The following is a 25,206-nucleotide window of genomic DNA, read 5'->3' on the forward strand; positions in this document are numbered from 1 at the left end:
CATGCAAATAGTGAATCTGCACTGAATATGCAGAAAATATTGCTTTAACAGGACCTCTCTTCTGTGACTAAAATACAGACAAACTTTAATGTAAAAGTCTGAAATAGTTCTTTTTTAATACTGTATCTGCTGCTCATTTTGCATGCTATGCTTCATTTATGTGTCTTTCATGAGTATCTGGTTTGATCTTATCCTCAGTTTCATGCTGAGGAATGAAGAAAGAGAGAGAAGATACTCGGGCCAAACGTTAATATGGTTATTTAGGCACCGAATAGAAGGGGACTCTTTGAATTTCCCTTTGGGTCGTGGAGAAAATTGGACTTCTGAAGGTGAAGAAAAGGCCATTGTCAGCATGAACTGGGTTTGAACTCCTCTGAAATTGGAAAGGCATTAGCAGAGTGAATCTGTGAGGCTCATCTTCTGGAAATTAACCAGCGCAATTAAACTGCCTGGAGGCGCTGAGCCGGCTAAAGAGGAGAGAGATACCTGTGAAACTCTGACTGCAAGCAAGGAACAATTACAGTATAGTCAACCTGCAGAACAGCACTGATGACGACACTGGGCTTATATTTATTGTGTGTTAGTATTTATTTAAATGGTGCATTAGCTTTCCCATATAGAAATCAAATACAACTGTATGCAAATAACAAACATACAAGTTCATATTTGGATCTCACTAAGGGTGTCACGATCCTCCAAATCCTCGATTCGATTACATTTTCGATTCTAAAGGCACGATTCGATTCGATTTTCGATTATGAACAATTAATTAATTAATGACCAATTAATTATTTGTAGCCTACCGTTTAAACTACCTGACCTGCATGGTCTTTGTTTTACCCATAAACAAATCATACAGTAAATAAATAAAGGCAAGTTACACACAATTACCACCTGTCAATCACTTTTTCTGCGGGACTCGTGAATAGGCAGTGATCTGTGTCGTTATAATGGCGTCGGTAAAAAAGACGCACAACCAACAGAAACCAGCCAACAGTATCTGAGGTGCAAGTGAGTGAAAGATTGAAGCAGTCCTCTGACTGCCTGGACCTGCTGTCTCGAGCGCATGGCTGTGTATGCGTCTATGTCTGTGTGGTCACGTGATGTGCATTTTCAGAGGTAGAGAGGAAGGAGGGCTGCTCAGAAATGCTACACGCCACTGTGGATGTCAAATCGTTGTCGTTTTAAAATGCCATTTAAAAACAAAGACAGTGTAAACAGGGCCTGAGTGTGTACTTTTCACGAGCGGATTTGCAACGGGGGTGGGCGGAGGATCGCGATGCCGGTGTTGTCTATCGGACGAAACGTACGTAATAATACATACATAGCAGTGCTTGCAAAACTGTGTTTTTTTTGTCGACAACATGAACGTTGTCAACATAACTCACTGGAAATCCAAAATGCTTCCACACCGTCGACTTCATTGAAAGAGGAGAGGGTTTAAGTTCTGTCGACGGGTCTCCTGCGTCTGCAGTTTAACAAGCACTTCAAAAAGCCTGTTTTTTTCCCGCTTGGCAAGCCAAGCTGACGTGACATGGGGGCGTGGCAGCATCGACGATTCTATTTTTTGATTCGATAATCGAAATTGAGCATAAATTTCGATCGATTTTAATTAAAAATCTAAATCGTGACCCCCCTAGATCTCACATATATAAAATATATGTCCTATATGCAACATATGATTTAAAATATTGCAAAAAAGGCTGTTTACAAAAATTAGAATTACAAATAGTATTTATTATTATTATAGTACTTATACTATTTATTAGCATTATAGTATTATTAGTATTAAAGTACAACTTACTAGTACCGAGTTGGAACCCCCTTTTGCCTTCAGAACTGCCTTAATCTTTCATGGCATAGATTCAACAAGGTACTGGAAATATTCCTTAGCGAAGAGACTTTTTGGCTCAAAGACATTTATGCCTGTTAATTTCAGTGCTGTATTTTGACAGATTTCGCAAAGGCTTCAGCTATTCTACCTGTCAGCTGGTACCAGCCTCAGTTTTGCGGCTTGACTTGTCTGTGTCAATGTCTGGATGACAGCGAGAGAGAGATGAGATCAGACTTCAGATTCGATGTGTGGCCACACTACACAGTTACTTTACTGCAATTTTTTTAATAAACGCTCATCTAAATGAACTTTTGATTCGATTAAATGCCGAAATATTGCCAGACAGGCGAAGCAACTTTGGGTTTTTAAAGAGACCGGCTTTAGTTATAAAAGACAGTCACACACACAGGATACACTCTTGTCGGCCTATTCATTATTGATTTCCAACCATTAAACGCATAATAATCAAGTGCAAAAAAAAATAAAGTGCCGCTGTGGTTGCTTTGTTTCTCTGCAGTTGGGCTATTAATGGCGCAGCATTGCTAAATCACTCGTTTTAATAAAAAATAAGATAATTTATTATTAAACATTGTGATTTTTAAAATGAGAGTATGCGTTGCGTATTTATGGCTATTGATCTTATCTACCCGCGACCCACCCATAGTTAAACATCAAGTAGGTGCGTTGAAGGTGCGTGTATAAATTAGTTGTGATTCCTCCAGATGCTGCCACCTTTGTCAGGCAAAGTTTGCAGATTGCCATATTTGGTTTGAACCCAAAATGTTGCTAAACAGGTGCTTTTGCATTGCATTTTGACACTAAATCATCTGCCATTCTCTTTCTTTAAACACCTCTCGTTCTCCTCTCGTGATAACTGAAATATGACACATTGTAGCTGTTCAGATTTTAATTATAGTGCATGCGCTCGTTTTGCGTTAATTATTTAGAATTAAATTTGCCATTGATATTGAATAAAAAAATGAATACTTAAAAAAAACAAATGTGGGGACGGTGTCAATGTGGAAAAGTGATGTCACCGTTATTGCGTATTAAAATCGGTAACACCGTTAACACCGTCTATCGTGGCATGCCTATTATGCAGTGGTTAAGGTGGTTTTTGTGGTGGATTTAATGTTTTGGGTGGTTGTTAAGATGTTGCTATATGGTTGCTAGAGTGTTCAAGGTACTTGCTAGGTCATTGCTATGTGGTTGATAGGGCATTGCTTCATTTACATTTGCAGCACAAACATTTAAAGCGGACCTATTATGCGCCTTTTTACGAGATGTAAAATAAGTCTCTAGAGCAGGGCTGTTCAATTAGTTTGTCATAGGGTTCGGTTTATGAAAAACATCTCAAACTAAGGGCTGGAGAGATATGACATACTATATGAGTGATGACAAAACTGCATATAAGAGCCCATATGCTGTATTTTCCCTAAGACAACCTTGTTGGCTTTTTCTACATTAAAATGTTAATATATTGCATTTTGAAACTATATAATATCAGTGCAAACATTTAAATGTTGTATTTCAGAGCACAACAAAAGCAGTGCAGTGCTGAAGTAGGCTTCTTCTACATTTATATGTTATGTTTTGAACTGCGTAACAATTAGGGATGCAACAATTATAGATTTTGGTTGTACGATTTTATAGTCTCAAGAATAATTATGCTTTCACAATTATCACGTCTAATGTAAATTCAAGCTTTATATTAGGGAAGTAGATATTTAGATTAACTGTTGTTTCTATCTGCGTTCATGCATACATAATCATTTTAATAATAATTAAAACATATCTTTTGTTGACATTGCACTGAAAAGCACGCACAACTCTCACCGTGAGATGTTTTTTTACTGCTGATATGGGAATGGCCACTGCTATAGTTAATCCGGTGTGCGTGCGTATACATACTTGGAACTTTAAACTAGCGCACAGTTGGCAACTTGGCATAACTTGCTGCAGTTTCGTTATGTTCCGTGCAACAGAAATGCGGCATAGAAGCCTTTACTATTAATTAACTGTGACGAATTAAAGCACAGTTAATAGTGATATCGACTAATATTGTTGCATCCCTTATTGACAAAAGGCCTTTTCTACGAACACATCTAAATGTTTTTGGCTGCCGCACCACTCGCTTTGGTGACTCACGCTCTGCGCAGCCTCTGCAGCTCATGCTGTATTGAACAGACACACTTCATAACTTTAGCGGCCGTTTTTCGACTGAACTAAATTTATTTTTTGATGTCTTGGTCACACTATTTGGAGAGCCAGAACAAATTGTCTTGGGGGCCGGGTTTGCCGAAGTTTCAGCTCAAAATAACACACAAATAATAGTTTATCTCTTTTAATATGACCCTTTTAGGCTTTGATCCTAATTGTGCCTTTTTGTTGACTGTTCTGCTCTTTTAAAAAGAGGGCGGAGCTACAGATGCCTATGTGTCAGCATAGTGGCAGATTTAAAAACAAGACTAACATCGTATGATAATAAAGGAAAGATGGTCACGAGTGGGTGGGGCTTTACCCCTCTGATGACACGTACAAAGTGAGAATGTCTATCAAAGTGTTTCTGCAGACTGTTTTTATCAAGTGTGATTGTAAATAACGACATTTTTAACATTAGATGCTGGTTATATTCATAGACTGTTGCCATATAACTGTGTTTAATCCCCTTATAAAAGTGATTTTTGCATAATAGGTCCCCTTTACAGGATAATTTTAACATATAAAGGCTGTTCCCTTCACCCATCTGCAGTTGTATGTAATTGTAAGATCACTGCTATGTGGTTGTTAGGGTGTCAATATGAGCAAGTAATAGTGATTGTTGACTTAGCAAACTCTAACAATAATAATACAAACATTGGCCATTTAGTTCTAGTCTCAGCTCTGAGCGTTCCAGCCATTGATATCTGCTGACCTCAGTCTGCCTCACACTGGCCTGATCAATGCTATCGATTAGTTCCGGTGGTGGGTGAGATGCAGTTGACTGTGTGCTGAATAACTTTTAGTTGCCAATTAGCACCATTTTGCTCCTTTATTCGACCGCAGTATTGAACGGAGGCATATCCATCAATATTAGTCCATCTACTTTGTGAATTTTTTGTATTTCTCTCACCTACTCTTTATTACCAAAATCCCCTTCAATATCCCCAAAATTAACACAGCTCATTGTCTAATTTACACATTGTACTTTAAAGGTCCCATGAATTAAAAGTAGGAAAGTTCTTTAGATGTTAGTATCAGTGTGGTTAGTTTTTAGGATATCTGTAAGCTAGTGCACAACAAAGCAGTGACAATATTCATGTTTAGAAGATATGAAACTGATATAAACATGTAAAGCTTGCAGTTCGTCTCCTCCGTCTGGATCAACGGTTTTATTCACGTCACCTCAGTTTCTCATCAAATCATGACCAATCAAATGCTCTATAGTAAATATATGTGATGTAACGGTATAAAAAAATGTTAATTATTATTTACCTTAATTGCCAAAATTATCAGTTATCAATATTATTAGTTTTGTTAAAAAGAACTGAAAATGTTCAAAAAGTAAATCACACACACTTAAGGTAAGTTTTGTATCCGACAAATTATATAATAAATATAATTGCAATTTTTACATGCAATTTTGTGACAAACAAAATAAACTTTTCATGTGCAGTGCTTTTTTTGTTGGTAAACCTTGAAATCTGCCTCATAGGGATCACAATTTTTCACAAAATTGCATAAAGCTGTTTTATAAAAGCCAAAATTTTATTTAATTTTTAATTTAATTTTGTTTTATTTTTATCTTATTTTATTTTTATTTTATTTTTATTTCATTATTTTATTTTTATTTATTTTGTTTTATTTATTTATTTTTTATTTTTTTTTACATTTATTTATTTGTTTTGTTTCCCTTGATCATTTTCTGTAATTAAATTGTATTATTTTATTTTATTTTTATTTTTTTATTTAATTTTGTTTTATTTTATTTAGTTTTGTTTGTAAACTACAAACAATTACAATTGGTATTGAATAAGAACATGTTTCAAGGGATTTAAAGTAAACATGTTAATCACTAATTAAATACATTACTAAGAAAAAAACATAAACAAAAATATAAATACTCAAATGTACACTAAACATGTTAATAAATTGCGCCCCCTTGAGGAAGACGGGATTGAGCATTTAAAACTAGCACGAATTTCCCTCTGTCTAAAGGAGATTTTATGTTTTTTTATTTGACTGTGTATGTCCTTTTAAGGCCCATTGTGTGGTAATGTCGTCTCTTATTTCTCTGGCTAATCATTGATGGTCTGCCATCTTGCTGGGTGTGGTTGTCAAAGTTCAGTGTAATGCATGAGTGTGTGTCGAGTAAACGTTTCTTTCTGAGTGAATATATACTGAGTGTGTCTAAATGAGAGTTCAACAGTTTCGACACTCCCACTCGTGTCAGGAGTGTATCTTACAGATCCTGGAACATCTTTCTCTTTTAGGCTGGATTTAACGGGTGAGAGATTGTTTAGTACTTAACAAATTGTTTTATGTCTGTTGTCTTTTGTAATGGACATTATGGGTTGTGTAAGGGAGAATGTAACAAAAGTGGACATGAATATTTATGTAAATTAGCAATGACCTCACCAGGTTTTAATTATATTTTATAGTATAATACGTTTAATTTAATTTAATTTAATTTATTTTTATTACTTCTTTATCCAATTTGTGATAGTCATAAATTGTGTGATAGAAAAATATATTATATTATATTATATTATATTATATTATATTATATTATATTATATTATATTATATTATGTTGTATTATATCATATTATATTATTTTTTCTTATATTATTGTATTTAATTTTTATTATATTATGTTATTATATTATATTATTTAATATTATATTATTTTGTATTATACTACAATATTATATTTAATTTTATATTATATTATGCTATTTTATTATATTATATGTTATTATATCATATTATACTTATATTATAATATATTACTTTATATTATATTATTTATATTATATTATATTATTGTATTTATTTTATATTATATTATATTCAACTATTTTATGTTATTTTATTTTATGTTAGATTAAATTAGATTAGATTAGATTAAATTATATTATATTACATTATATTATTTAATATTTTATTATATTATATGTTAATATATTATATTGTTTTATATTATATTATTTTATATTATATCGTATTATATTATTTTGTATTATATTATATATTTAATTTTTATATTATATTATATTACTTTATGCTATATTATTTAGTTTTTTTATGTTATTATATTATATTAATTTATATTATATTATATTCTTTTGTATTATATTATATTATTGTATTTAATATTGTATTATATTATTTTATGTTATATTATTTAGTTATATTATATATTGTTATATTATATTATATTTTATTATATTATATTATATTATATTATATTATATTATATTATATTATATTATATTTATTAATTTCTTTCATTCATTTGCTTAGTTCCTTTATTAATCCGGGGTCGCCACAGCGGAATGAACCGCCTGTATTATATCATATTATACTATTTTTACTCACACTTTTACCTACAAATTCTTGTTAAAATAATTTGACAAAAAAAATACAATATGTAATATGTTATTCAATTACTTTTTAAATAAATTATAATATGAATATTATTTTTACTCACACTTTTACCTACAAACTGTTGTTAAAATGATTTTTATTTTATTTAAATATTTATTTATTTATTTATTTAACATTTATTTTAATATCATTATTATTTTCTTTTCTTTTCTTTATTTACTTTACTCCATAGTCTCATTTACAAGTTGCAAACTAATCATATATTGTAGTTTGTTTGTTTGTTTGCTAAATTAAATATCATGCTTGTATTGCTCTAGATTTGTGCTTATATGTTTTATTATTTATTTTTTTAATCAGTCATAATAATTAAGTTACTGTACTACAACAATAAATAGCCAATTAGTATTACTACGTGTAATAATGTGAGCTGATAAGGGCAATGGCTATTATAGTTAATTAGACACTGATGTGAAAAGTGCCTGTAGGAATGCTGAATAATTAAGCATTATAATGGATGATGAAATTCTCAGACTGTATTCATGTAAAAAATGTGACGTCATGCATTATGAGTCTACAGGGCATTTAAAGTGAGTATCCACTACTGTAATGTGGATCTTTTCTGTCTAATTTCAGCAACTGTGCTTGAGGATGTGCTGCAGTTTTCACTCTATACTTCTCCTATTTCAGTTTCGCCACCTTTAGGATTGTTTTAATGATCTGGATGTGGAGCTGAAGGGCTGAAATTGTGTTGTCTTGTGTCTAAGCATGTGCCGGTATAAGATTATAATGGTATGATAATTTTGGATGAAACTATTACGGATCATATTTGTTGTGATTACTGCTCAAAAATAAGCTCTTTTAAAATATCTGGGTAAAAAACAACAGCTTTTCCCCACATTGAGCACAATATGTTTTATTTTAAGAAACATTTATAGTATTTTGGAACAGCAAACATGTCAGGCTAAATAATTAAAATAAATCTTTGACTTCTGCTGTGTTCATTAGTTTAAAAACCACAGATTTCTTTACAACCTGAAAAGGCATCTTTGGATATCTTCCTTTCCTTTGGATCTAAAGTCAGCCACTGCACTGTTCAGGTCTAGCATGCTTGGATGTTGGTTTATAAGCGATTTGTTTTCAGATGTTTGCTGAATCGTGGGTTGACCAGTAGCTTTTGATGTGGAGGCTCCTTTCTTCCCTGGAGATAATGTTGTCCTAAAAACTAAATAAAACAATCAGAACAGTACAACAGAACATCTGAGTGGTTTTAAAACCTTAACTTTTTCAAACCATGGTAAACCTTGTTATCGTCCAATGCTTACATGCATTAGCCCACATCTGTTCTGCTGTTGTTGTCTATGAGGAGTGGAGTTCAGTTTCAGTGCAGGGTGACGCTTCTGTTTGCTTTATTTAGCTGCAGATTAAAGCTGCTCATTTACCCAGTGACAACAATAAGGGATAAATAGTGACCTCTTAAATGCATCTTTGAGTCTAATTCACATATTTAGTTGAAATCGTTTTCACTCAAAAATGGATAATAAATTGATACAAATATTTGCAAAGTATTGGCAAACAGCAAATTAAATTAAACATGGCTTGAATAATATTTACCTGCTACACATACAAAAAAAATTAAGAATAATAATAGATGTGAATATATATATATATATATATATATATATATATATATATATATATATATATATATATATATATATAAATAATAGTTGTATCCAAAATAAAAGTTTTTATTTACATAATATATACAAATGTGTACAGTTACCTGATTATTCAGACTGATTAATAAATACATTATTAAAACAAATAAGCACAAATCTAAAGCATTACAACTAGGCCTGTCATGATAACTATTTTCTATATTATATATTGCACCAAATATATTGCAATAAATGATATTATTGTCATTTTAATACCATTTATGCCACTCATTATAAAATGCCAGAAGGAATATATTATAACATCACAATGCAAGTACACTTTCCTAAAGAACCCATCATATTATATTCCTAATTTCATTTAATTATAGTCATTTTAAAAACTGATGATAATTTATGCGCTGGAATCAGAATGTGACAACGTATGTTCTAAATAAATAAATAATAATAAATGTTAACAAAAAAGTGCAAGATAAAAAGTAACAAAGGCTGTGATATCTGCTACCAGATTTGTTTTCAGTTGTCAGGCACCCACCCACATGAAAACATACTATAGTAATTTATAGTAAATACTATAGTGTTTTTTTTAACCACACTGACACCTCCAATAGAGATAGAGGAGTTGCGCAATCAGCTAAAATGTTTCTAGAATTGTTTTTTATAAATGGGCGATATATATTGCATCACCAAAAATGATTGAGGTCATGTGTATGTGCGATAAGTCGATATATTGATTATTGTGTCAGGCCTAATTACAATGATTTTTAATTTAGCAAACAAATAAACTGCAATATATTATTACTTTGCAACTTAATGTTAATGAGACTTAGGAGTATAAAATAAAATAAAATGTGTACTGTGACTGTATATTTTTGTATATGTGTATAAATACACTCACACACACTGTACATAAAATACAAAAATATACAAAATAAATATATTTACATTTGAAGTCAGAAGCCCCCTTAATTATTCGCCCCCTTGTATATTTTTCCCCATTTTCTGTTTAACGAAGAGAAGATATCTTCAACACATTTCTAAAAATAATAGTTTTAATAACTTTTTCAAGACATTTCTATACAGCTTAAAGTGACATTTAACAGCTTAATTAGGTTAACTAGGCAGGTTATGGTAATTAGGCAAGTTATTGTATAACGATGGTTTGTTCTGTAGACTATCGAAAATAAAAATAGCTTAAATGGACTAATAATATTGACCTTAAAATGGTTTTTAAAAAATGTAAAACTGCTTTTATTCTAGCCGAAATAAAACATATAAGACTTTCTCCAGAAGAAAAAATATTATCAGACGTACTGTGAAAATTTCCTTGCTCTGTTAAACATCATTTGGGAAATATTTAAAAAAGAAAAAAAAAAGTCAAAGGGGTGCTAATAATTCTGACTTCACCTGTATATAGCTTGTATTATATATCAATATTTGTATGTATATATATTGAATATTTAATCATACAGTTGTAATTATGCAGTATAACCATGCATACATTTAAACAAAAAAAACAATGCACAAATAAATATGAATTTTATTTTAAATTTTGCAATTAATCCTTTAACAGTATTAATATACAGATGATGTATTAATACATACACTATACAATATATTCATGCATACAGGAAAATTGCAAAATAGACTTTTTTCTATTATTAGGTTATTTCTGTATAATATTATACATGGTTGAACAGCTTTAATAAAGACAGAATACATCATAAGTACTGAAGGATTTGGCTGTAGTTACAAAGCAGTAATGTCTGTGTGTGTTCAGGGACTTCAGAACCGGTTGCCGATGTAATCTGTTAACTCAAAGTGATGAATTATTCATCAGTCCTGAACTCAGCTGATCATAATCCTGCTGTTCTTGCTTTTTCACAAATGGCAAACATGAAGTAAAAAAAAAGACTGCCCAATCTATGCATTTTAATGTAGAATGAAGGAACTTAACGTACCCCTGATCATCATGTTTGTTTATTTACTACATTTTAGTACAAAACTGTGTCATTTATAAATCGATAAGTTGATATTCAGTCATATGTAGAGAATATTTTTGCATGTTTTCTCAGTAAACTAGCCAGCAACATTTCAGTAGCATTCCTAATAAATTACGAAAACTTATTTCTTAATGCAACCCCTCATTAATAAAGCGACTAAGCCGAAAAGAAAATGAATGAATGAATTCAGCATGTTGAGTTTGCATGCAGCAGTCTCTGTGATCTGGCCGGCGCTCGCTGTGTGTTTCACTAGTGAAGGGTTTTCTACACGTGTCCTTGGTGTTATTGATCTGTGGGTCTCCTGAGTGCTGCAGTGCGGAGATCAAGCACTGCAGAGTCTCACAGGTTATTATTACAGCTCAGGTCAACATTACACAACTGCATTCATTGAAGAACAGTTCATAAGAATGGATGCCAGAAAATTACATGAATGAACTGGTTGTATTCAAGTTGCACATTTTCAATCTAATAATCTTGTTTTATTTAAAACTTTAAAAAATATTATTGTTCAAAGTAAGTATAATGTGTTTTATTTAGTGGATTATTCAGCATTTGTTATATATTTTATATATATTTTTTATAACTGAATTATTATGACTGCATTATAAAAAAAATTGTCTTTACTTAAATGTTTTACTTCAGCTTACTTGATCATTTTAAAGCCATTGTTTCCCAATATTTTCCTAGTAAACACTAAGATGAAATGAACACAACTACTTATTTTGAGTTAACGGTACTGAAGTTTACGTTATTAAGAAGTTGCAATTTCAAACTGTTCTAATTTATGCTCACTAAAATAAATACAAATATAAGACAAGCGGTTTCCTCGATTTTTCTAAGTAAGGTTAACTTGTTACATTTTAAAGTGCAGTGTTATTTTACATTTGTTTATATTGATTACATTTCATCCGACCCCAGATTAATAAAGGGACTAAGCCGACAAGAAAATGAATGGATGAATTTTGTGTTTTTCTATAGATGCTTTACAGATTATCATTATACATTGATGTATAATATATGTATTTTCCATTTTTTTTCTCTCTCTCTTTTCTCATTTATGCAAGTGGGTGTTTGTGTATCTATGCCGAATATATGATGATAGTAGACTTTGCTTGTTGAATTATTTGAGTGCCATTTGAGATGTTTAAATGAGTCATGTGACCGTAGTACTCAAAAGAGACTCTAGACGCACCTGATCACTGTTACCCTGATGCAGGCAGACTTCTACCGAAACGCGTAGGTTTTTAGAGATTTAGCCATGTGAATAAAGGCTTTTTAAATTTTTCACTTTATTCGAGTGCCTTGGACTGATTCTTGTTGCTGTTTTAATGAATCCCTTACCCAATTTAGCATGTTGTTTTCACATTCTATACAGACAATAATCCACTTGAAGCAACATGATAGAGCAATTCAAGGTCTCCTGCTTTTAGGCTCTGCATGAAATGGAACTCAGTATATCTTTAGGTATGTGGCTTTCTGACTTTTAAGAGCCATTTGAATGAATCATTTCCGTTTTGTCTGTATCTGGGGCAGATTGCGAGGTGTTTGAGGACTGAAGATAATCATAATACACCTTCAGACTTTGAACAGAGTCGAGAGAGCTTATCTGAACGCAGACGTGAAGCATTCCTTTCAGCATCTCTGGTGTCAGACTATTTTTGACGGTGAAACTTTTGTTCAGGACATTCTGTTAAAGTGATTAAAATTTACATTAAAGTTTTTTTTAAGTTAGCCATTTGCATTAGAAATATGTACCTTAGCCTAGGGCTGGGCAATATGGCAAAAATGCAATCTTAATAATTATTTGCCATATTGAACTATAATGATTAGGGTTGTGCCAATAGACGATGACATCGTCCATCGCCGATGGCCAGGGCCAGACGGAATCTGTGGATGTTTTTTACTATTTCTGCGAAGAATTTTGGTAAAAGTCTGCGGATTTCTGCGGAATTATTTTGGGAGTATCATAACCAAAACCTCAATATATTAAATAAAAAGTAATAAATTACTGAATAAAAAGTGAATAAATTCAGATTTACACATTTACTTAAGTAAATAAACAGAATTAATAATGGGTTAAAAATCTGCAGAAATCTGCGGAATTCTGAGGAAAATCTGCGGAATTCTGCGTGCGCAGATTTCGTGTGGGACAACTTCACGATGCTGAGTCGGCATCGTGATCCTTCGCTCCACCCCACATTTATATTGATATATAACTTATTATTTGCATGGCATCTTAATAGCAATAACGGTCTTTTCATGAGCTGTGTTAAATGTTACATATAGCTGCCGCTTGCACGGCTGACAGCTTCATAAGAATTAAATGAAGGATCATACAGTATCTCTCACGCTTAAAATGTGTAGATTCAGTGGCAAACGCTGTTACCTGCAAACCCCGTCCCACAGACTTCACAGTAACTGGCTTAATCATTTTCATAGCAGACTTGAAGCCACTGGAAGTCTTTTATCCACTCTTGGAAAAGTGTAAATTGTGGATTAACATTCAGCACATGATCACATGATGTGCCATTATTAGTAACTGTAGGTAAATCTGTCAGTGTTATTTTCAATCTCTCATCTTCAGCGCTTCACATATTCGCGGTTGTAGCTCCTGTCATCTGAAGGCAAAAGGCATTGACTGAGTGATTGACAGCAGATATTAACCAATCATTCGCGTTCAGTTCTAGAGCAGTGGGCCAATAAGAAGAGCATAAAGGCGGGGCAAGCATTGCAGGCTTTATTTTACTTCAGCAAGTTCACAATCACGTAACAACTGTTTTAATCTGTTCCTGAGTGCTGCGTTTGGCGTTTTTAGGTGCAAAGATGCATAAATATCTCCTAAATCCGCTCACGCGGTGAGGATTTTGCAGTGAAAACAATGAAAAAGTATACACTACAGTAAACTCCAACCGAACTCTCATCTCCTCCACCAGCTGTGGGAAAAGCCATTAGAAAGACACAGATCACTGCCTATTAATGCCAGAGTCCCGCGGAAAAAAGTGATTGACAGCTGGTCATTTGTTTGTAACTTTATTTATGTCTGCTATGGTTATGGGTAAAGCAAAGACCATGTGAAAACGGTAGGCTTCAATTAATTAATTTGTTAAGAATTAATTGATATTTAACAACCACCCCCGCCTACGACGACGATGGCATCGTCCATCGCGATGTTTCACATTAGACATCGTACGATGCCAAATTGGTCAACATCGCCCATCCCTAATAACGATATGTATTTTGATATACGTTGTTAATGCGTCTCGATTTAAAAGAGTACCCCAACAATGACTGCAGCCACAAAAATTAAAGGGTCCATTGAATAGCATTACATATTTTCGGCAGATAAATTTATGGTGGCCGAAAATTCAGTTCATCTCCAATATTAACAAACTTTTAGTGCATGTTGCACATTTCCGCTGTGTGATTGGCTTTTAGATCAGTATCGAGTAAAAAATCCAGAGCTTATCATTGCTATTGACAAATTTTATCACGATTCGATATAATATCGTTTATCGGCCTGGCCCTACCTCAGCCTCTATCATTATTTTATATTTTTGCCATTGTTCTTTGTAGGCTTCGTTGCATGTTTCAGATGACAAATCCACTAGGGCGGTGTCTGCATTTTTGAGAATCTTAAATGCGCTACAAGGTGACGCAGTGGCATAGTGGGTAGTACGATAACCTCACAGGAAGAAAGTCGCTGGTTTGAGCCTTGGCTGGGTCAGCTGGCATTTCTGTGTGGAGTTTGCATGTTCTCCCCATGTTCGCGTGGGTTTCCTCTGGGTCCTTCGGTTTCCCCCATAAGTGCAAAGACATGAGCTATAGGTGAATTGGGTTAATTGTCAGTAGTGTATGTGTGTGCATGAGTGTGTATGGATGTTTCCAGTGATGGGTTGCAGCTGGAAGGGCAGCCGCTGCTTAAAAAAATATGCTGAATAAGTTGGCGGTTCATTCCGCTGTGGTGACCCTAGATTATTAAAGGGACTAAGCCGAAGGAAAATGAATGAATAAATGCGCTACACGGATACTGTTACGTGGTTCTGTGTTATTTTTTTGCTTTGGTATGTTGTGTGCCATACCTTTCTGCACTTGTCTGAGTTTAGGTGGAGTTTGTAAACGGCTTGTCCAGATTTGATGACGCCGGTGACGTCGTCATGGGATTCCTCGTGTATAAGGCTGACGGCAATGGCAGCTTAGTATCTTTCTTTCGCTTGCTCGTATGCGATTGTTTTGTTGTACATTTCACATACATGCCCTTTTTGTACACATCCAGGAGAAAGCAGAGCTTGTTGTACACATCAGCTAGCAGACCATTTAGCCAAACCCAACCAATAGTATTTTTAAAAGTAGACATAAGCCAAAAGTACGTTGATTTACCTTGATTTTACATTGCTTTTATCTATTTTGGTTGGTCATAAATCATCAACATGCAGCTGGGGATTATTATGTCTGTCTTTTTATAAGACAAAGACATTCATCAATGATTAACGCTGTTGTGTTTTGTACTCACCTGCCATGGAAAATTGGCATTCCAGATGCTCTGCTTCCTGATCTTTGTGTCAGGATCCAGCCCTTACAGCCCTGTCACTCCTGTCTGTGTTTAATGTCTCTTTGTTTGTCTTGTGTATTAGCACATGGTTGTCTCTTTTGTTGTGTTGGCCATGTGCTCCTCTTGTCCTGCCTCCTTGTTTTCCTATGCCTCGCCCCCTTGTTTAGTCCTTGTTTGTCTAATTATGTTCACCTGTTCCTTGTGCTATCTACTCCCTTTATATTGAGTTCATTTTCCACTTGTCTTTGCCGGTTCGTCATACTATCTTTCGTGTGCTTGTCTAGCTTATTTTGTTAAGTGCATAATAGAGTTTTTTTATAGTCTAGTTTTGTTTCCTTTGTCTAGTCTAGTACAAGTGTTTTTGATCTTTATCTTGAATTAATTTATCCTTTTGATTTGGTTAATTAATTTATTTTTTCTTTCAATAAGTTTGCTGTCATTTTAACTTATTTCTGTTTGCAGCTCAAGACCAATTTCAAGTTTTTATTTTGCTATTTTTGTGATCTTTAGCCTCAGTCTAGCCCTAGTCTTTAGTTAATTCTTTATTTTTTAATTCCTGTTCCTGTGTTTTGCTTTCTGTTTTATTTCTAGTTATAGCTTATTTCTTTAAGCCTTTTGTTTTTAGTTTCAGTAGTTTCGTGTAGTTCCTAATTTGCTTCATTTTTTTTGTTTTTTGAGCACTTATTTCCCTCTTAATAATTTCTCATATTTACTACTTCTAGTTTGTTATTTTGCTTGCTCTTCTTTTTAATTTTCTTTGTTTCCCCAGCCGTCTAGTCCTGTTGTGTTGCTTGTGTCACTTCCCTCCTGAGTCATCGCTGGTTGTGGATCCCCTTCCCTTGATGATCGATCTGTTTGCCACCCCTGTCCCTAACCAGAGGTTCGGCTAGCTACCTTTTGACTGCTTGGCCTGAAATTTGGAATTCCCCTTTCCTGAACAGCCTGTGTTACCCTCTTAAGACACTTCCCTCTGTATCATCCTGAAGTCCTGAGTCTCCTCCCCTCACCAGCCTGTTCTCCTGAAATCGTCCTGCACTATTGATTGTCCTCCTGCATAGCCTTGTTTACCTCCTGAAAATAAACCTTGTGTTCTCTTGTCAATTCTGCATTTGGGTCCTCCTTGCTACCTGTGACAGTACGAACCGGCCAAACAAGAACCCAGCAGAATGAGCATCACTATTGTCCGTCCCACCACTAAGGAAGGGAGATTGGCCCTCAAGCGGGGACTGGCTCAGCTTCGCCAGCAGGGTCTAGAACCTCGGGCATTTGCCCAATTTTTCTGGACCATGGCCAGGGGCCTCGACTATGATGACTGTGCTCTCAAGAAGGCCTTTAACCGCTCCCTAGATGACCCTTTGCCAGAGTGGGAGATGGAGCAATTACAAATTCTAAATTTCTGGGACTTTTCTGATTATGTTCATTATCGTAAGGACTGGCAGATCCTAAATCCTCCTGATGATGTTAGCAGTGACCACCCTACCATCCCTCCTTCCTCAAATCAAGACCACCATCATCTTCCGGCTCCCACTGTGAAACGGAGAATCAAGAAGAAGCAGGTTACCCAAGTTGCTGCCTGCCCCAGGGTGTCCTCTGCACGGATTCCTATTGTTGAGTCAACTAAATCCACCACAATTGCCTCTGGGGAAACCCAGTCCCTTGAACTCAATTCAACTTCCGGAAAAGTTTCCCAGTCAACGTCTGATTTCATGTCTGTTAAGTCTGACCCAGTTACATTGCAGTCAGTCATGTCCAGTGTTGATAGCTCTTTGTCTGTGCCTGCCCAAGCAACCCAAGATGTGAAAGACCCATCAACCTCCCGCCCTGGGAGGCGTACAGGTAGGAGAGCTCGTGCCAGGGAGGCCAGAGCCCTTCGCTTGAAGACTGTGTCGGCTCCAGCCCCAGAGCGCCCGCCTGTGTCGGCTCCAGCCCCAGAGCGCCCGCCTGTGTCGGCTCCAGCCCCAGAGCGCCCGCCAGTGTCGGCTCCAGCCCCAGAGCGCCCGCCAGTGTCGGCTCCAGCCCCAGAGCGCCCGCCAGTGTCGGCTCCAGCCCCAGAGCGCCCGCCAGTGTCGGCTCCAGCCCCAGAGCGCCCGCCAGTGTCGGCTCCAGCCCCAGAGCGCAGCTCAGTGGCAGTCCCATTCCGACCCCTTGCCTTACCGGCACCACCCAGATGCCTAGCCCTGCCGGCCCCCCACGGGTCTCCTGACCAGCCGGCTCCCCACGGGTCTCCTGACCAGCCGGCTCCAGCCCTGCCGGCTCCCCTCAGGCCTCCAGTCCAGATGGCTCCAGCCCAGCCGGCTCCCCACAGGTCTCCAGCCCAGCCTGCTCCTCACAGGCCTCAAGTTCATTTGCACTCTTCCCTTCCTGTCCCACTCAAGACCCCTGTCCTGCCTATTCCTTTGGATCCTCTCTGTATTGTTCCTCCGGCTCCACCCTGGTCCTCAACCTGGACTAAAGATCCTTCAAAGTTAGCCCCTAACTCACTTTATGTAGCCGTGAAGGATATAAATAGTTTAGCTCCTATGCGGATTTCTGCAACCCTGGAGGGGATCACTAACCCATACCCTTTTCCAGCTTCATCAGCACTAGGGTGCTCCTCAGATTCTGCCACTCAGCCTTTACACGTGGCTTCAGATGAGATCTCGGATTCAACCCATGTAACTGTCCCTGCAACTCCAGAAACCCTTACAGAATTGACCTGTAATCCAGTATCTGCAGCCCTGGAGGGTATATCAGATAAAGACCCTGAGCCTGTCCTGACTGCCTTGGAGTACGCCTCGGATTTAGCCCCTGTTCCAGTTCCCACAGTATTGGAGGTCTTTACAGATTTGGCACCTCAGCCAGCTTTACCAGTCCCAGTGGGCTCTGAGTCAATCCCGAAGCCTGTGCCTGCAGCTCTGAAGGGCAAACCCAAATTTAACCCAGACCCTAGGCCCCGTCCCAAGGTTTTCCACACTAAGAGACTGAATGTATCTAAAGGAGCCACGACTTTTCCTATCCCCCCCATCCCCCCCTCTGTGTTGACAAGCTCTAGTGGTTTCCAAAGATCTGCACCTCCCTGGTTGCCCCAAAACAACTTCCCAGGACTGTTTCCTCCCCGTCCAGCAGCACCTCCAATTTTTCCAGTCTACCCAGGTCTTGCTCCCCACTCTCCCTCCCAGTTGTTACCCCCTGTGTTTCCAGCTCTCTCCAGTCCTTCAAGCTTTCTTTCCCACCCCCTTTCCCAGTTGTTGTTACATCCCTTGCCTCTGCCTAGATTGGACGCCTGGAGGCGTCCGTTCGGGGGAGGGTACTGTCAGGATCCAGCCCTTACAGCCCTGTCACTCCTGTCTGTGTTTAATGTCTCTTTGTTTGTCTTGTGTATTAGCACATGGTTGTCTCTTTTGTTGTGTTGGCCATGTGCTCCTCTTGTCCTGCCTCCTTGTTTTCCTATGCCTCGCCCCCTTGTTTAGTCCTTGTTTGTCTAATTATGTTCACCTGTTCCTTGTGCTATCTACTCCCTTTATATTGAGTTCATTTTCCACTTGTCTTTGCCGGTTCGTCATACTATCTTTCGTGTGCTTGTCTAGCTTATTTTGTTAAGTGCATAATAGAGTTTTTTTATAGTCTAGTTTTGTTTCCTTTGTCTAGTCTAGTACAAGTGTTTTTGATCTTTATCTTGAATTAATTTATCCTTTTGATTTGGTTAATTAATTTATTTTTTCTTTCAATAAGTTTGCTGTCATTTTAACTTATTTCTGTTTGCAGCTCAAGACCAATTTCAAGTTTTTATTTTGCTATTTTTGTGATCTTTAGCCTCAGTCTAGCCCTAGTCTTTAGTTAATTCTTTATTTTTTAATTCCTGTTCCTGTGTTTTGCTTTCTGTTTTATTTCTAGTTATAGCTTATTTCTTTAAGCCTTTTGTTTTTAGTTTCAGTAGTTTCGTGTAGTTCCTAATTTGCTTCATTTTTTGTTTTTTGAGCACTTATTTCCCTCTTAATAATTTCTCATATTTACTACTTCTAGTTTGTTATTTTGCTTGCTCTTCTTTTTAATTTTCTTTGTTTCCCCAGCCGTCTAGTCCTGTTGTGTTGCTTGTGTCACTTCCCTCCTGAGTCATCGCTGGTTGTGGATCCCCTTCCCTTGATGATCGATCTGTTTGCCACCCCTGTCCCTAACCAGAGGTTCGGCTAGCTACCTTTTGACTGCTTGGCCTGAAATTTGGAATTCCCCTTTCCTGAACAGCCTGTGTTACCCTCTTAAGACACTTCCCTCTATATCATCCTGAAGTCCTGAGTCTCCTCCCCTCACCAGCCTGTTCTCCTGAAATCGTCCTGCACTATTGATTGTCCTCCTGCATAGCCTTGTTTACCTCCTGAAAATAAACCTTGTGTTCTCTTGTCAATTCTGCATTTGGGTCCTCCTTGCTACCCGTGACACTTTGTTTGTCATTGTGTATAGTTTTGAGCTTCAGGCGTAAATGTTGAGGGACATCAGAAATCTAAAGAAAATCTATATCTAATTTCTTTATTTTGTCTTTAATTCATGGTAAAAATTGATTCATTCATTTTAATAATTATTTTTTGCTCATTTATTTATTTTTTCCTCATTTAGCAGATTCTTTTTTATTTATTTTTATTTTATACTTTTAAGAATTTTTTAAATAAATTTGCACAAAACAGAAAAACAAACAGTCAACAACAACAAAAAACAAACAAACAAACAAACACTCTCAACACTTTCCATTTTGTGGCTTTAAAAGAAGAGACAGATAGCTAATAGTCTGCAAACATCCAAAGTCCTCAAGCGCATACAAATGCACAGTTACTGTATGTATAGGGTGCATACACAGCACCAATTGTATAATAACATATTTGTAATAATAAAATAAATTTACAACTTTATTTAAAGTGATTTACAAGTCAGGATTAAAAAATATTTCTGCAGTTTTTTGTAAACTACTTTCAATTTAATTCATTTTTATTTTTATAGGACTTATACAATGTAGATTGTGTCAAAGCAGCATAGAAGTTCTGGTCCACAAGTCCCAAACTTTGCGAAAATGAGCTGAAATAAAACAATTCTTTGGATTTTGTGGGACAACTTCATTGTTTTATGTTCAATCTACCTTTTACCCCTGCATTTTGCTTTGCTATGACAAGTCTACATTTTCGTGTGTGTGGATTCATTCAGAAACAAAACATAAATGGCTGTGTGTTGATCAGAGTCTGATGTGGCATTATAGTTAATATTTTTGTTGAGTAAAAAAAATGGCACACCTGTCTTTTGGAATTTTTTCCCGTTCCTCTTTGCAGTACCTCTCAAGCTCTATCTGGTTGGATGGGAAGCGATGGTGTACAGCCATGTTCAATAGGATTTAGGTCTGGGCTAGAGCTGCACTATTAATCGAAAAAAGATCGCAATCTCAATTCGACTCTCTAGACGATCTTTAGCCAGCATTTCTACGATTCTGTCAATCATATTTTTAAGTTTAGGAGAGAAGAAAAGGCAGCTTTTCATTTTCACATACATTGCTCAGCACCTCCAAATGATGTTGAAAGAGTCACATGCTGTATTTATAAGGTATAATTCAGCTAAAAATGTAATTTTTATCTTCATATAATGCTGTATTCGAGGCAGGGAAATCACACGTGACGTGAGCTGCTGACCGTGAGCTGTTATTACAGAGGGCGGGCGCGCACCCTGCTTAATGATAGACGCGCGCGCGTCTACTTTAGTGAACAGAACCTTCATCTGCTGTGAGTAACAGGTAATAAAGTTGTAATTAATATTCAGTTTGCAAAAAAATCGCGATTCTCATTTTAGCCAGAATCGTGCTGCATTAGTCTGGGCTCTGGCTGGGCCACTTAAGGACATTCACCGGGTTGTTGTTAAGCCACTCCCTAAAATAAATAAATAACAATAATAAATAATAATAATAAAATTATAGCTATTATAAAACTATGAAAAAAACTTATGGAAAATAGCTTTAAAAACGGCACCTTCATGGCTGTTATTGTCTAAAATAAATAAATCAATAAATAACTAAATAATACATTAAGTAATAATAATAAAATTATAGTTATTATAAAACTATGAATAAAACTTATGGAAAATAGCTTTAAAAACTGCACCTTCATGGCTGTTATTGTCTAAAATAAATAAATCAATAAATAACTAAATAATACATTAAGTAATAATAATAAAATTATAGTTATTATAAAATGATGAAAAAATCTTATGGAAAATAGCTTTAAAAACTGCACCTTCATGGCTGTTATTGTCTAAAATAAATAAATCAATAAATAAATAAATAAATAATACATTAAGTAATAATAATAAAATTATAGCTATTATAAAATTATGAAAAAATCTTATGGAAAATAGCTTTAAAAACTGCACCTTCATGGCTGTTATTGTCTAAAATAAATAAATAAATAAATAATACATTTTAAGTAATTATAATAAAATTATAGCTATTATAAAACTATGAAAAAAACTTATGGAAAATAGCTTTAAAAACTGCACCTTCATGGCTGTTATTGTCTAAAATAAATAAATAAAAAAAACATTATAAGTAATTATAATAAAATTATAGCTATTATAAAATTATGAAAAAAACTTATGGAAAATAGCTTTAAAAACCGCACCTTCATGGCTGTTATTGTCTAAAATAAACAAATAAATAAATAAATAATACATTATAAGTAATAATAATAAAATTATAGCTATTATAAAATTATGAAAAAAACTTATGGAAAATAGCTTTAAAAACCGCACCTTCATGGCTGTTATTGTCTAAAATAAATACATAAATAAATAATACATTTTAAGTAATTATAATAAAATTATAGCTATTATAAAACTATGAAAAAAACTTATGGAAAATAGCTTTAAAAACTGCACCTTCATGGCTGTTATTGTCTAAAATAAATAAATAAAAAAAACATTATAAGTAATTATAATAAAATTATAGCTATTATAAAATTATGAAAAAAACTTATGGAAAATAGCTTTAAAAACCGCACCTTCATGGCTGTTATTGTCTAAAATAAACAAATAAATAAATAAATAATACATTATAAGTAATAATAATAAAATTATAGCTATTATAAAATTATGAAAAAAACTTATGGAAAATAGCTTTAAAAAACGCACCTTCATGGTTGTTATTGTCTAAAATAAATAAATAAATAAATAATACATTATAAGTAATAATAATAAAATTATAGCTATTATAAAATGATGAAAAAATCTTATGGAAAATAGCTTTAAAAACTGCACCTTCATGGCTGTTATTGTCTAAAATAAATAAATAAAAAAAACATTATAAGTAATTATAATAAAATTATAGCTATTATAAAATTATGAAAAAAACTTATGGAAAATAGCTTTAAAAACCGCACCTTCATGGCTGTTATTGTCTAAAATAAACAAATAAATAAATAAATAATACATTATAAGTAATAATAATAAAATTATAGCTATTATAAAATTATGAAAAAACTTATGGAAAATAGCTTTAAAAAACGCACCTTCATGGTTGTTATTGTCTAAAATAAATAAATAAATAAATAATACATTATAAGTAATAATAATAAAATTATAGCTATTATAAAATTATGAAAAAAACTTATGGAAAATAGCTTTTAAAACTGCACCTTCATGGCTGTTATTGTCTAAAATAAATAAATAAATATATAAATAAATAATACATTATAAATAATAATAATTAAATTATAGCTATTATAAAATTATGAAAAAATCTTATGGAAAATAGCTTTAAAAACTGCACCTCCATGGCTGTTATTATCTAAAATAAATAAATAAATAAATAAATAAATAAATAAATAAATAAATAAATAAATAATACATTAAGTAATAATAATAAAATTATAGCTATTATAAAATTATGAAAAAAATAGCTTTAAAAACTGGGCCTTCATGACTGTTGTTGTCTAAAATAACTAAATTATAATAAAAATAATAATAATAATAATAAAGTTATAGCTATTATAAAATTATGAAAGAAATTCACGGAAAATAGCTTCAAAAACTGCACCCTTATGGCTGTTATTGTCCAAAATAAATAAATAAATTATATTAATAAAATTAAAGCTATTATAAAATTAAGAAAAATTTACGGAAAATGGCTTAAAAACTGCACCATCAAAAATAAATAAATTATAATAATAAATTATAATTAATAATAATAAAATTGTAGGTAATATACAATTATTTTAAAAGATCATGGAAAATAGCTTCAAAAACTGCACCTTCATGGCTGTTATTGTCTAATATAAATAATAATAACAATAATAATAATAATAATAATAATAATAATACATTATCATTAATAATAATAAAATGATAGCTATAATAAAATTATTTTTGATGCTTTAAAAACTGGGCTTTCATGACTGTTATTGTCTAAAATAAATAAAAGCCTCAAAGCCCCAAACCCCCCCCACCACCAACCCAGCTCACTCTGTCAGAATAATTCAAGTCAAATGTGATTAGTCTCTCTCTCTCTCTCTCTCTCTCTCTCACACGCACACACACACACACACACGCTGCTGCACTTGCGAACACCCACTTTGTCCAGCAAGCAGCGTTTTTAACTCTCCAGCATTATAAACACTGAGTTTGAATCGTCTGCAGTTACTCCTCCACAGCCAAACTAAAAACACCAGTTTGAAAGAGGCGAAATTAACCGAAAAAGTGTGGTGTGGATTGAGGGGGTGGTCGAGGGTCCCACATGCAGGGGATTCGGGTGAGTCTTTTGTTGCTTTCCCTCTTTTGTTATGGCCGGATGGCAGTCTGTGGAGCTCCGTCATCAGCATGGAGGAGATGATGCATGTGTGTGTGTGGATGTCGGAGCACAGCTTTGTTTGTGTGTGAACTGGGTAGCACGAGACTCATATTTACATTCATACGTTTGGCAGATGCATTCAAGGTATGCATTTAGTTGTGTTGTAGTAAGACATCTGCTCACATGCTGCTGTTTTGGTGTGTGTTTTTGAGCTCCCATTGATTTTTGTTGATGTTTTCGTGCTTTTCAGTGCTGTGCCATATAATTCGAAATGAGATTTTGCTGAACATCAAGATAAGGATGTCATTTTTAATATAATCTGAATATAGAAAGCGATTAAAGTTTATGATCTTAAATAACTCGTGCACAGTGGTATTTCATGTTGCATTGTTTTAATTGAGTCAATGCGCTGAGATGTCCAATCACTTCTGCATTTCTTTTGTTTAACATGCCAAAAAGAGTCATGTGCACCGATTAAAACGCCTCCCACTGCCACACTGTCAATCTAAATGGATTTTCGTGAACATGCCGTCCAAATTGAGGCCATTCGGCAAGTTGTTGTTGAGGAACTTGCGTTATGATTTCATTAACCCTTTTTAAGTCTGCCATAGGAAATAAAAGTCAGAATAAACTACTGTTTTATTGTTGGGATTTGGTTGAGTGTTACATTATAATAGATGTATGAGACTTTGATACAGTTAAAGGCTAAAATGTTTGCAGTCTTCTGGTCAGTGTTGGGTAAGTTACTTTAAAAAGTAATAGATTAC

General features: G+C 34.5%; 2 protein-coding genes across 4 annotated transcripts in view; both read left to right on the forward strand.

Moving 5' to 3' along the window:
* Positions 1 to 25,206, forward strand: part of pacsin1b (protein kinase C and casein kinase substrate in neurons 1b) — a 91,409-nt gene that overhangs the window by 34,750 nt on the left and 31,453 nt on the right. Inside the window, exon 1 of one of the 3 annotated variants that reach the window (XM_009302728.4) lies at positions 24,203 to 24,400. The exons of the other annotated variants lie outside the window; for them this stretch is intronic. The gene's annotated coding sequence lies outside the window, so the exon portion shown is untranslated. Of the gene's footprint in view, positions 1 to 24,202; positions 24,401 to 25,206 lie in introns of those variants that run through there. 3 annotated transcript variants of the gene reach the window in all.
* Positions 6,238 to 20,037, forward strand: LOC141386374 (uncharacterized). Its single transcript, XM_073954737.1, has 2 exons — positions 6,238 to 6,320; positions 16,421 to 20,037. The coding sequence occupies exon 2, from the start codon at positions 16,818 to 16,820 to the stop codon at positions 19,098 to 19,100; it is 2,283 nt and encodes a 760-aa protein (XP_073810838.1). The 5' UTR covers positions 6,238 to 6,320; positions 16,421 to 16,817; the 3' UTR covers positions 19,101 to 20,037.

Source organism: Danio rerio, chromosome 6, assembly GCF_049306965.1.
Source record: "Danio rerio strain Tuebingen ecotype United States chromosome 6, GRCz12tu, whole genome shotgun sequence".
Taxonomy (NCBI): Eukaryota; Metazoa; Chordata; class Actinopteri; order Cypriniformes; family Danionidae; genus Danio; species Danio rerio.